Source organism: Chelonia mydas, chromosome 24 (genome assembly GCF_015237465.2).
Source record: "Chelonia mydas isolate rCheMyd1 chromosome 24, rCheMyd1.pri.v2, whole genome shotgun sequence".
NCBI classification, from domain to species: domain Eukaryota; kingdom Metazoa; phylum Chordata; order Testudines; family Cheloniidae; genus Chelonia; species Chelonia mydas.
The window spans coordinates 17,962,148-17,973,370 of NC_051264.2; the positions used below are offsets into that span (position 1 = coordinate 17,962,148).

At 55.1% G+C, this 11,223-nt stretch overlaps 1 protein-coding gene across 1 annotated transcript; it reads right to left on the bottom strand.

Moving 5' to 3' along the window:
* Positions 1-4,622: 4,622 nt before the first annotated feature.
* LOC119564240 (phospholipase A2 inhibitor and Ly6/PLAUR domain-containing protein-like) lies at positions 4,623-9,761 on the bottom strand. The gene is made up of 5 exons (XM_043535608.1): positions 9,613-9,761; positions 8,016-8,132; positions 7,325-7,477; positions 6,915-7,058; positions 4,623-4,783 (listed from the first exon to the last, which is right to left on the bottom strand). The coding sequence occupies exons 1-5, from the start codon at positions 9,704-9,706 to the stop codon at positions 4,623-4,625; spliced, it is 669 nt and encodes a 222-aa protein (XP_043391543.1). The 5' UTR covers positions 9,707-9,761.
* Positions 9,762-11,223: the final 1,462 nt, after the last annotated feature.

The following is an 11,223-nucleotide window of genomic DNA, read 5'->3' on the forward strand; positions in this document are numbered from 1 at the left end:
GGTGGGGAGGGAGAGCCGAGGGGCACGGCTCAGAGAGGCTGTGGCCTCAGACCTGCCCACTGAAGGGGAACCGGGCCCCATCCCTTCCCCAGCCGCTGAGTTCCAGGCCAAGTTGAGGAAAGATCCCTCCTTGCGGAAGCTCAGGGACCTGGCCGACCTCAGTGTGGGACGGACCATGAGGAGAGGCTGCCAGGAGAGGTTCCTGTGGGAGAAGGGGTTCCTGTACCGAGAATGGGCTCCCCCAGGGGAAGTGGAGTCCTGTGGGATCAGGAGGCAGCTGGTGGTCCCCCAGAAGTATCGCCGCAAGCTCCTGTCCCTGGCCCATGACATCCCCCTCGCAGGGCACCAGGGAATCCGGCGCACCCGGCAGAGGTTGCTACAGAACTTTTACTGGCCCGGGGTCTTTACCACCGTCCGGCAGTATTGCCAATCCTGTGACCCCTGTCAGAGGGTGGGGAAGGCCTGGGACAAGGGGAAAGCGGCTTTGAGACCTTTGCCCATCATAGGGGAGTCTTTCCAGAAGGTGGCCATGGACATCGTGGGGCCTCTCAGCAAGATGACCCGGTCGGGGAAGAAATACATTCTGGTGGTGGTAGATTTTGCCACCCGCTACCCCCAGGCAGTGGCAGAAGGCCTGGTACGACCGCACAGCGCGGGCCTGTGCCTACGCCACCGGGGATCAGGTGATGGTTCTCATCCCCGTGAGAAAGAACAAACTACAGGCCGCCTGGGAGGGTCCTTTCAAGGTTGTCAAGCAGCTCAATGAGGTAAACTATGTGGTGGAGCTGTCGAACCGGGCGCACCACCGCCGGGTGTACCATGTGAATATGATGAAGCCATATTATGCCAGGGGGAATGTGGTGTTGGCCGTGTGTGGACAGTGGGAGGAGCAGGGAGAAGACCCTTTAGTAGATCTATTCCCTGGGACCAGAGCTGGTTCCCCCCTGGAAACAATTCCCCTCTCGGATCAGCTAACCCCTGCCCAGCAAGCTGAGATTAAGGGGGTGCTGCATCCGTACCGACAGCTGTTTTACAACCAGCCGAGTCACAGGGAAAACTGCTCAGGACCTGGAAAGAGAGGTCCGGGACATGCTGGCTTTGGGGGTGATCCAGCCATCGGCCAGCCCTTGGGCCTCGCCGGTGGTGCTGGTCCCCAAAAAGGATGGGTCGGTCCGGTTCTGTGTGGACTATCGGAAGCTCAATGCCATCACTGTATCTGATGCCTACCCCATGCCCAGGCCGGACGAGCTCCTAGACAAGCTGGGAGGAGCTCAGTACCTCACCACCATGGACCTTACAAAGGGCTACTGGCAAGTGCCGCTGGATGTAGATGCCCGGCTGAAATCGGCCTTTATCACCCCTCTGGGGCTCTACGAGTTCCTGACCCTGCCTTTCGGCCTCAAGGGAGCGCCGGCCACCTTCCAGCGCCTGGTGGACCAGCTCCTGAGGGGGATGGAGAGTTTTGCCGTGGCGTATATTGATGACATCTGTGTCTTTAGCCAGACCTGGGAGGACCACGTGTCCCAGGTTAGACAAGTGCTGGACCGACTCCCGGGGGCTGGGCTGACTGTAAAAGTGGAGAAGTGCAAGGTGGGGATGGCTGAAGTATCTTACCTGGGCCATCGGGTGGGGAGCGGCCGCCTAAAGCCGGAACCAGCCAAGGTGGAGGTGATCAGAGACTGGCCCGCTCCCCACACCAAAAAGCAGGTCCAAGCCTTTATTGGGATGGCAGGATACTTCCGCAGATTTGTGCCCCACTTTAGCGCCATAGCCACCCCCATCACTGAGCTATGCAAGAAGGGGAAGCCAGACAAGGTGGTCTGGACCGAGCAGTGCCAGGAGGCTTTCCGGGCGCTGAAGGAGGCTCTGGTCAGTGGCCCAGTTCTGGCAAACCCAGACTTTGACAAGCCCTTTGTGGTGTTCACCGACGCCTCAGACACGGGACTGGGGGCGGTGTTAATGCAGGAGGATGAAAAGGGGAAGAGACACCCCATCGTGTACCTGAGCAAGAAGTTGCTACCCCGGGAGCAACACTACGCGGGAAGAGGGGTGCAGGGCCTGGACTCCCCCACACTCCGTGACAAATAGTGTTTCATGATCTCCAGCCTAGACCTCCCGCGCTGCAACTGGAGACCATTGCTCCTCGTTCTGTCCTCTGCCACCACTGAGAATAGCCGAGCTCCATCCTCCTTGGAACCCCGCTCAGGTAGTTGAAGGCTGATATCAGATCCCCCCTCACTCTTCTCTTCTGCAGACTAAATAACCCCAGTTCCCTCAGCCTTCCCTCATAAGTCATGTGCCCCAGCCCCCTAATCATTTTCCTTGGCCTCCGCTGGACTCTCTCCAATTTGTCCACATCCCTTCTGTAGTGGGGGGCCCAAAACTGGACCCAGTACTCCAGATGTGGCCTCACCAGTGCCGAACAGAGGGGAATAATCACTTCCCTCCATCTGCTGGCAACGCTCCTACTGATGCAGCCCAAAATGCCGTTGGCCTTCTTGGCAACAAGGCCACCCTGCTGACTCATAGCCAGCTTCTCATCCACTGTAACCCCCAGGTCCTTCTCTGCGGAAAGGTTGGCAAATACCTGCCCCCTGGGGGATCGGCTGGGGCTGCCCCATGACATCCTGGTGGGCCCGGAGATGGGAGATTTCACAACCCTGCATGGGACACTGGCTGATCAGATGATGCCAATGTGTACTGAGGCCAATTCCCTTGTGCATTAGTGCAGATCAGTGGTTCTCAGCCAGGGGTCCGTGTACCCCAGGGGTACACACAGGTCTTCCGGGGGGAACATCAGCTCATCTTGATGTTTGCCTCGTTTTACAACAGGCCAGATATAAAGCACTAGTGAAGTCAGTACGAGCTAAAATGTTGACCGCTTGTTCACATTGCTCTATATACTCTACACTGAAATGCCAGTGCAGGATTTGTCCTGTGTTCCCACCGAGTTATTTTATAATGGCGGACATGAGAAAGGAAGCAGCTTGTCAGCAGCAGCATGGCCGTGACATTGTGCATTTGTATGGCTGGTTTTGTGAGCAAGTCGTTTTTAAGTGAGGGGAAACTTGGAGTACCCAAGACACATCAGACTCCCACAGGGGGTACAACTGTCTGGAAAGATCGAGAGCCACTGGCCTAGATCAAAGGCATGGCGAAGGTAGAACAGTGTGTTTGGAGTTTCGATTTCATGAAAACCAATGAGCCGTGGTATGGTTTTCCCTTCCCCGTCTGCTGTTTTAACAGAGTAACAACCATTCACCCTGAGCACAGCCCTGGGAATCACTGACCCAGCAGAGATGCCGGAGGGATGCTAATGAGGAACTTTAGCACCAGAAAAGTGCTGAGTCCAAAGGCAGGGGCCATCGCGTGTGCTGACCGCCGCGTTCCTCCCTCCCCTCATCGAAGGCAAAGCCCACGTGGGTGGGGGCCCTGCCAGCTTGTTCTCTGGGAGAAGAAGCTGTAAGGATGGATTCAGGGAAGGATCCTGCCTCGCTGGGCTGGCTGGACTCTTACAGGGACCGGCACCGGGTGCAAAGTGGGGATCCCTGGAGACTGTCTGGGGGCACCTGAAAAGACTGGGGAAAATGGCAGTTTCTTCCATCACCGCCACTGTTTGGAATTACAGACTGCGACTCATCTGGGCATGAATTTTACCGGCTTTAACCCCTCGTGACCCTCATTCCCTTTCCTTGGCTCACGAACCTTTACCGAGTTTCCTACAGACCTGGCTGCCAGCGTTGCCTTTGGTGTAGGATCTGGGGTCCCGTGTCTCTGGGGTAAGTGACCGGTCTCCTGGGGCTGGGAACAATCTGGGTGGGCTGGTTTGGGGTGTACGTGACCTTTCCTCACAAAGTCTGGCTTGTCTGAGAGTATCTGAGGGGACTGGCTGTGACTCCGGGGTCAGAGGGGGGCAGCAATCCAGGAGTTCACGCTGGGTGAAATCTGCTCACAGAGCACCACCCGTTGGGGGGATCTGCCCTGTTTCTGACACCTTCCCCTGAGCCCGGCACTCCCAGTGGAGCCGCTCCAGATAGGGTGACAAACTGAGCCCTGCAAAATCAACCTAGAAGGACATTTCTCCCCTCCAGGGCGTTCCCGCCCGCCTGGACAGCTGTGTGAGGCCACGGCCTCTCCTTCCCACAGCCCTCCTTCCCCAGGGGAGCTCAGCCAGCCCGGGGCCTTTCCCCGCCCGGGCCTTGCCTGGGGGAGGGGGTCTAGGCAGGATTCCTGGTTCCATTCCCTGGCCCTGCCAAGGGGAGTAGGGGGTTCCAGTGGTTAGCGCAGGGGGCTTGGGAGCCAGACTCCTGGGCTCTATCCCTGGCTTTCAGAAGGGAGTGGGCTCTGGTGGGTTACAGGGTGGGGGGGTACTGGGAGTCAGGACTCCCGGGGTCTCTTCCTGCCAGCCTCACTTGTGCACAGATAGGGGTGGGGGGGGCCCCGGTAGGGGGCGGTCAGGGGACAAGGAGCAAGGGGGGTGCTTTCCAGACAACTCGCTTTATTCAGCCAATGCACAAAAGGAACCCGCAATCCCCGCAAAGAGAAGCAGCAGCCGGAGGCTGCTGAAGGGAGGTGCACTGCAGCCCAGCACTCAGCAGAAGGGGAGGACGCCAGGCCGGGGCTCAGGGCTCCCCGATGCCTCCACCGGCCCAGGGAGCTGGGTAGCAGTCGGACCGGATCAGCCACTCCATCACGCCCTGGGCGTATTTCTTCATCAACAATCTCTTTATGCAGGCGCCACGGGAGCCACATCCAGCCGCACTCTTCAACAGTTTGACGTCACCTGGGCGGGGGGATAGAGACGTCATCAGGGGCTCCAACATCCCCCCCCCCCCCGACCCCAATGAGGTCTCTCACACACTCCCTTCCCAGGAGGACTGCACCCGGCTCTGCAGGCAGAGTGGGGTCTAGCGCTCAGAGGAGGGGGCTGGAACAACGTGAGAACATAACAGAGGAACGGCCCCCCTGGGCCACACCAAAGGTCCATCTAGCCCAGTATCCTCTGGCCAATGCCAGGTTCCCCAGAGGGAATGAACAGAACAGGGAACCTTCCACTGATCCATCCCCTGTCGCCCATTCCCAGCTCCTGGCAAACAGAGGCTAGGGCCACCATCCCTGCCCATCCTGGCGATAGCCACAGATGGACCTGTCCTCCAGGAACTTCTCTCGTTCCTGTTTGAACCCTGTTATAGTCTTGGCCTTCAAAACATCCTTCGGCAATGAGTTCCACAGGTTGACTGTGCGTTGTGTGAAGCAGTACTTCCTTTGGTTTGTTTTAATCCTGCTGCCTGTGGTGACCCCTCCTTCTTATGTTAGGAGGAGTAAATAACACTTCCTTATTTCCTTCCTCCACACCCTTCAACCTTCTCTAGACCTTGATCATATCCCCCCCTAGCCGTCTCTTTTCCAGGCTGAAAAGTCCCACTCTTATTCATCTCTCCTCATATGGCAGCCGTTCCAACCCCCTCATCATTTTGTTTGGGCTTTTCTGAAGCTTTTCCAATTCCAATATCTCTTTTCTGAGAGGGGGCGACCACATCCGCCTGCAGTGTTCAAGCTGCGGGCTTCCCATGCATTTATATTGGGGCAACACGATCTATTCTGTCCCATTCTCTGTCCCTTTCTTAATATTTCCCAGCATTCTGTTCTCTTTTTTCACGGCCACTGCACATGGAGTGGATGATTTCAGAGAACTCTCCACAATGACTCCAAGATCTTTCTTGAGTGGGAAATTCGACCCATCATTGTGTATGTCTACTTGGGATTACGTTTGCCCATGTGCATTACTTCGCATTTATCAACATTGAATTTCATCTGCCGTTTTGTTGCCCAGTCACCCAGTTCTGAGAGACCCTTTAGTACCTCTTCACAATCTGCTTTGGACTTAACTATCTTGAGTAGGTTTGTATCTTCTGCTAATTTTGCCACCTCACTACTTACCCTTTTTTCCAGAACATTTCGGAACATGGTGAATAGGACTGGGCCCAGTGCAGATCCCTGGGGGACCCCACTATTTACCTCTCTCCCTTCTGAAAACTGACCATTTCTTCCTACCCTTTTTTCCCCATCTTTTAACCACTTACTGAGCCATGAGAGGATTTTATCCCATGACAGCTCACTTTGCTTAAGAGCCTTTAGTGAGGGACCTTTTCAAAGGCTTTCTGAAAATCTAAGTACACTATATCCACGGGATCCCCCTTGTCCACACGCTTCTTGACCCCCTCCGAGAATTCTAGTAGATTGGGGAGGCGTGATTTCCCTTTACGGAAACCATGTTGACCCTTCCCCAACAAATTATGGTCATCTATGTGGCTGACAGTTCTCTTCTTTCCTATAGTTTCAATGAGTTTACCCTGTACTGAAGTCAGACTTACTAGTCTGTAGTTGCCAGGATCACCTCTGGAGCCCTTTTTAGAAATTGGCGTGTCATTAGCCATCCTCCAGCCATTTGGGACAGAAGCTGATTTAAATGGTAGGTTACAAACCACAGTTAGTAGTTCTGTAATTTGACATTTGAGTTCCTTCCGATCTCTTGGGCGAATCCCATCTGGTCCTGGTGACTTATTACTGTTTAATTTATCAATATGTTGCAAAAACTCCTGTAATGACACCTCAGTCTGGGACAGTTCCTCAGATTTGTCATGAAAACAGAATGGCTCAGGTTTGGGAATCTCCCTCCCAGCCTCAGCCGTGAAGACCGATGCACAGAATTCATTTAGTTTCTCCGCAGTGGCCTTATCCTCCTTGAGTGCTCCTTTGGCACTCGGCAAGTAGGACTCCAGGGTTCTCTCTGCAAATCTGCCAGGGGAGTGGAGTCTAGTGGGTCAGAGCCAGGGGGGCTGAGAGTGAGCCAGGACACCTGGGCTCCACCTCATGCTCTGTGTTCAGACCCCGCCCCCATCTGGAGGACTTACCCACTTTTAATTGCCCAGATTCCTCAACACAATGGTCCTCGGCACCGGTGCAGGCCAAGATCCCGAAAGGCTTCCAGTAAATACCATCCAATTTGAAAATCGACAGGCACTGCCGGCCGTTGGGGACGGAGCTCACAGTTGGCACTGAGAACAGTCAGACACACACAGTCAGCCGGGGGTGGGGAGTCACCACACGCTGGGCTCGATCCCAGCTCGGGGAAGGGAGTGGGGTCTAGTGGTTAGAGCAGGGGGGCTGGGAGCCAGGACTCCTGGGTTCTGTCCCCAGCTGTGGGAGGGGAGTGCGGTCTGGTGGTTAGAGATGGGGGGGTTGGGCTGGGAGCCAGGACTCCTGGGTTCTCTCCAGGCAGGTGTGGCCGGAGAAGGGCTCTAGGTTTGCAGAAGACACACACCTGGGATGGCCCCGGCGTTGCAGCCATCGCTGTCACAGCAGGCGATGTTCACCCGCATGGTGACATTCTGCGCGTAGGTCTGCGAGAAGGGGCCGGGCTCACAGTTCTTGGGCTCCAGGCACGATTTAGCCGTGTAGGACAAGGAGGATCCCTCTGTGGAAGAGAAACAGAGCATCACCTCTGAGCTCCCCAATGGACCCACAGCTGCTCCATCCTCCCCTTTTGTTCCATCCACCCCACCCCCAACTAATCTCATCTTCCCCCCCGACCCCCGATAAAATCCTTCTTCTGTCGGATCCAGGCCCCACAGCCACCCACTGCAATTCCCCATCTCATCCCATCCCCCGTCTATGACATTATCTTTCCAGACTGGGTAGTCAATTTCATAGAATCATAGAATATCAGGGTTGAAAGGGACCTCAGGAGGTCATCTAGTCCAACCCCCTGCTCAAATCAAGACCAATCCCCAATTTTTGCCCCAGATCCCTAATAGGGCCCCCTCAAGGATTGAACTCACAAGCCTGAGTTTAGCAGGTCAATGACTCAAACCACTGAGTCCCTGCTCCTGGAGAGGAGCGGAGTCTATTGGTTAGAGTAGGGGGAGGGGCTGGGAGCCAGGACTCCTGGGTTCGACCCCTGGCTTCAGGAGGACAATGGTGTCTACACTTAGTAGGAATCTTCTTTCACTCACCCAGCCTGATCTCTGCCACGACGGCGACGCAGGTCCCTTCCGAGGGGGCGCAGAGCTGCAGGGGGCCGGAGCACGATTGCTCTTTGGACGCACACACCTCACATCGCAGAGCGCTCCCTGGAGGTTGGAAAAATCCCTTCTCAGTACAAACCCCGGCTCCCCAGCCCTCACCAGGCAGTGCCCGTGGGCGAAATACCACCAGCAACCAAGAGGTGGCGCTGTGGGAGTTGTTACCACCAATGCCTCCTCACTGAACGTGTGGGCAGGCAGATCTTGGAGAAATTCCACCTGCTTTTGCAGCAGTTCTGCCCAGTTCCATTTAACTCTCCGGATGGGGAAAGGCATCTTGCTGGCTGGTCATTTGTATCTGACTCAACACTGCAGACAAGTCTGTTTGCTGCCTGAGTGTCTGTGGCTAGAATACATTTTCAGCTGCTGACGGGGCTATCTGGGGTGCAGCTTGTGCGGCGAACAAACCCCACACGTCTGTGTAGAGAGAAAAACAAGAATTTGGCTGCTCTGAAGAGGGGTTTCTGCTGGCTTTGGCGGTGAACCTTTCATCACACACACACACACACCCCGCCGTAACTCTCTGCTCTCAGAGTTACGTCAGCTCAGCCATACTCGACTTCAGCCCACTTTTCATTGCAGATCCTGCCAATTCTCTTCTTCAGAATACGATTGATGCTTCTTAAGCCTTTGGATTGATGGCTGTGCGCCTCCAGCCAGCGATCCCAGGAGCATCAACTCTTTCCTCTCCAGAGCGTGGGGGCCTTTAAATTCATGTCGTGAGCGTCAGGTAGTTTTAAGAAAGAAAGAAAGAGAAAAATTTTCCCCCTTTGGTTTTTTTAGAGCTTTCATGTGGAAACATCAATTAAACCTCAGAACGCCTTCCCCTGCCCCTTCTATGTCCCTAGAAGGTAGCAAAGTCATATTATCCCTATCAAAGAAATATTGAAACTAAGGTAGAAAAAAGATGTGTTCAATTCAGGGTTAGAACCAAGAAGACAGCCGAGAAGTCCTCACTCCTGACTCCCAGCCCACTCTAACGCACGAGACCCCACTCCTCTTTCAGAGCCACGGACAGAACCCGGGAGTCCTGATTCGCAGCCGTCTCTGCTCAAACTCACTACACCCCAGCCCTCTTCTACAGCTGGGGAATGAGCCCAGGAGTCCTGGCTCCCAGCCCCACCCATTGCACCCCCATTCCCATTTCAAACCCGGGGGATGAACCCAGGAGTCCTGGCAGGAATCTCAGTGCTGGTGGGCAGGGGAACATTTCCAAGCGTGATTATATGTGGATGGGGGTGGTGCTCCTCATCGGGATGACCCCAAGCCCGGGCGAGAGCTGGAGGAGGAACGAGAAGAAGGAAGGACAGACAGACTCTGACCCGCTGGCCAGGCACCTAGCCTGGGCTGTGGGAGTCCCAGGCTCCAATCCCTGCTCTCCCCGAGTCAGCCGGGGGACGTGGCCCCGGGTTTTCCTCTCGCTGGTTTTACCCACAAATTCCATCCTGACCCCAGAATCCGCCATCGACAGCGGCACGTTCCCCAGGTGAATTCCGGCTCCCTGTGCCCGGGGACGGACGGGACTCACCTGTGGCCAGGAGAGCGGACAGCAGGCAGAGGGGCAGAGCCACCCACATGGTGCCCGGGTGTTTGCTGCAGTGAGCAGAACAGCGAGGAAGCATCTGGCTGTGGTTTTATCCGGCAGGTTGGCAAATACCTGCCCCCTGGGGCATCGGCTGGGGCTGCCCCATGACATCCTGGTGGGCCCGGAGATGGGAGATTTCACAGCCCTGCATGGGACACTGGCTGATCAGGTCGATGCCAATGTGTACTGAGGCCAATTTCCTTGTGCGTTAGTGGAGATCAGCGGTTCTCAGCTAGGGGTCTGTGTACCCCAGGGGTACGCACAGGTCTTCCGGGGGTACATCAGCTCATCTGGATATTTGCCTCGTTTTACGACAGGTCACATTAAGGCACGAGTGAAGTCAGTACGAGCTAAACTGTCGACCCCTTGTTCATATTGCTCTATATACTCTACACTGAAATGCAAGCACCACAAAAGTGTTGACTCCAAAGCCCGGGACCATCCTGTCCTGTCAACTCTCTTCTGCAGAATTTGATTGGTGATCGTTCACCCTTGCCACTGATGGCTTCACACCTCCATCACGCATGCAAAAACTCTGGGCTGGCTGAAGAGAGCCCATGATCCTTAACTCTTTCCTGTCCAGAGCTTGGGAGAGTTTCAATTCAGTCAGTGAACATAAGTTTTTAATTGAAGGACGAAAGAAAGAAAACCAATTGGTCCACTTTGGTTTTTTTCAGAGCTTTCCTCTGGAAACATCACTTCAACCTCCAAATGCCTTCTCCTGCCTTTGCCAGGGTCCCAGGTGGGAGGAAGGGAACATTACCCCCATCTTATAAACAGGGAAACTGAGGCAGAAAGAGGCGGTGTCAGACTCAGAGCCACGAATACAGCCAAGGAGTCAGATTTCAGAGTAGCAGCTGTGTTAGTCTGTATCCCCAAAAAGAACGGGAGTACTTGTGGCACCTTAGAGACTAACAAATGTATATGAATCTCAGGAATCTCAGCGCAGGGGGCAGGGGAACATTTCCAAGCAGGATGACAAGGATGGGGGACGCTTTTCCTGCCTCCTGAGATTTGTCTGTGATTTCCAAAGGTTTCCTGCTTCTCATCAATGCCCAGCTCCCTGTGCCTGAGTACGGATGGGACTCCCCTGTGACCAGGAGAGGAGACAGCAGGCAGAGGGGCTGGGGCACCCACATGGTGGTCAGGCATTTTCTGCAGTGACCAGAGCAGCCATGAATCAGCTGGCTGTGGGTACGGCAGGCAGGTTCAGAGAATTAGAGAACCATAGAACACCTCAAAGGATGGAGATTCCACCCCCTCTCTAGGGAACCCAATGCAGCGCTTCACCACCCTCCTATTGAAATAGTGTTTCATGATCTCCAGCCTAGACCTCCCCCACTGCAACTTGAGACCATTGCTCCTCGTTCTGTCATCTGCTACCACTGAGAACAGCTGAGCTCCATCCTCTTTGCAACCCCCCTCAGGTAGTTGAAGGCTGCTCTCAAATCCCCCCTCACTCTTCTCTTCTGCAGACGAAAGAAGCCCAGTTCCCTCAGCCTCCCCTCCTAAGTCACGTGCTCCAGCCCCCTAATCATTTTCGTTGCCCTCCGC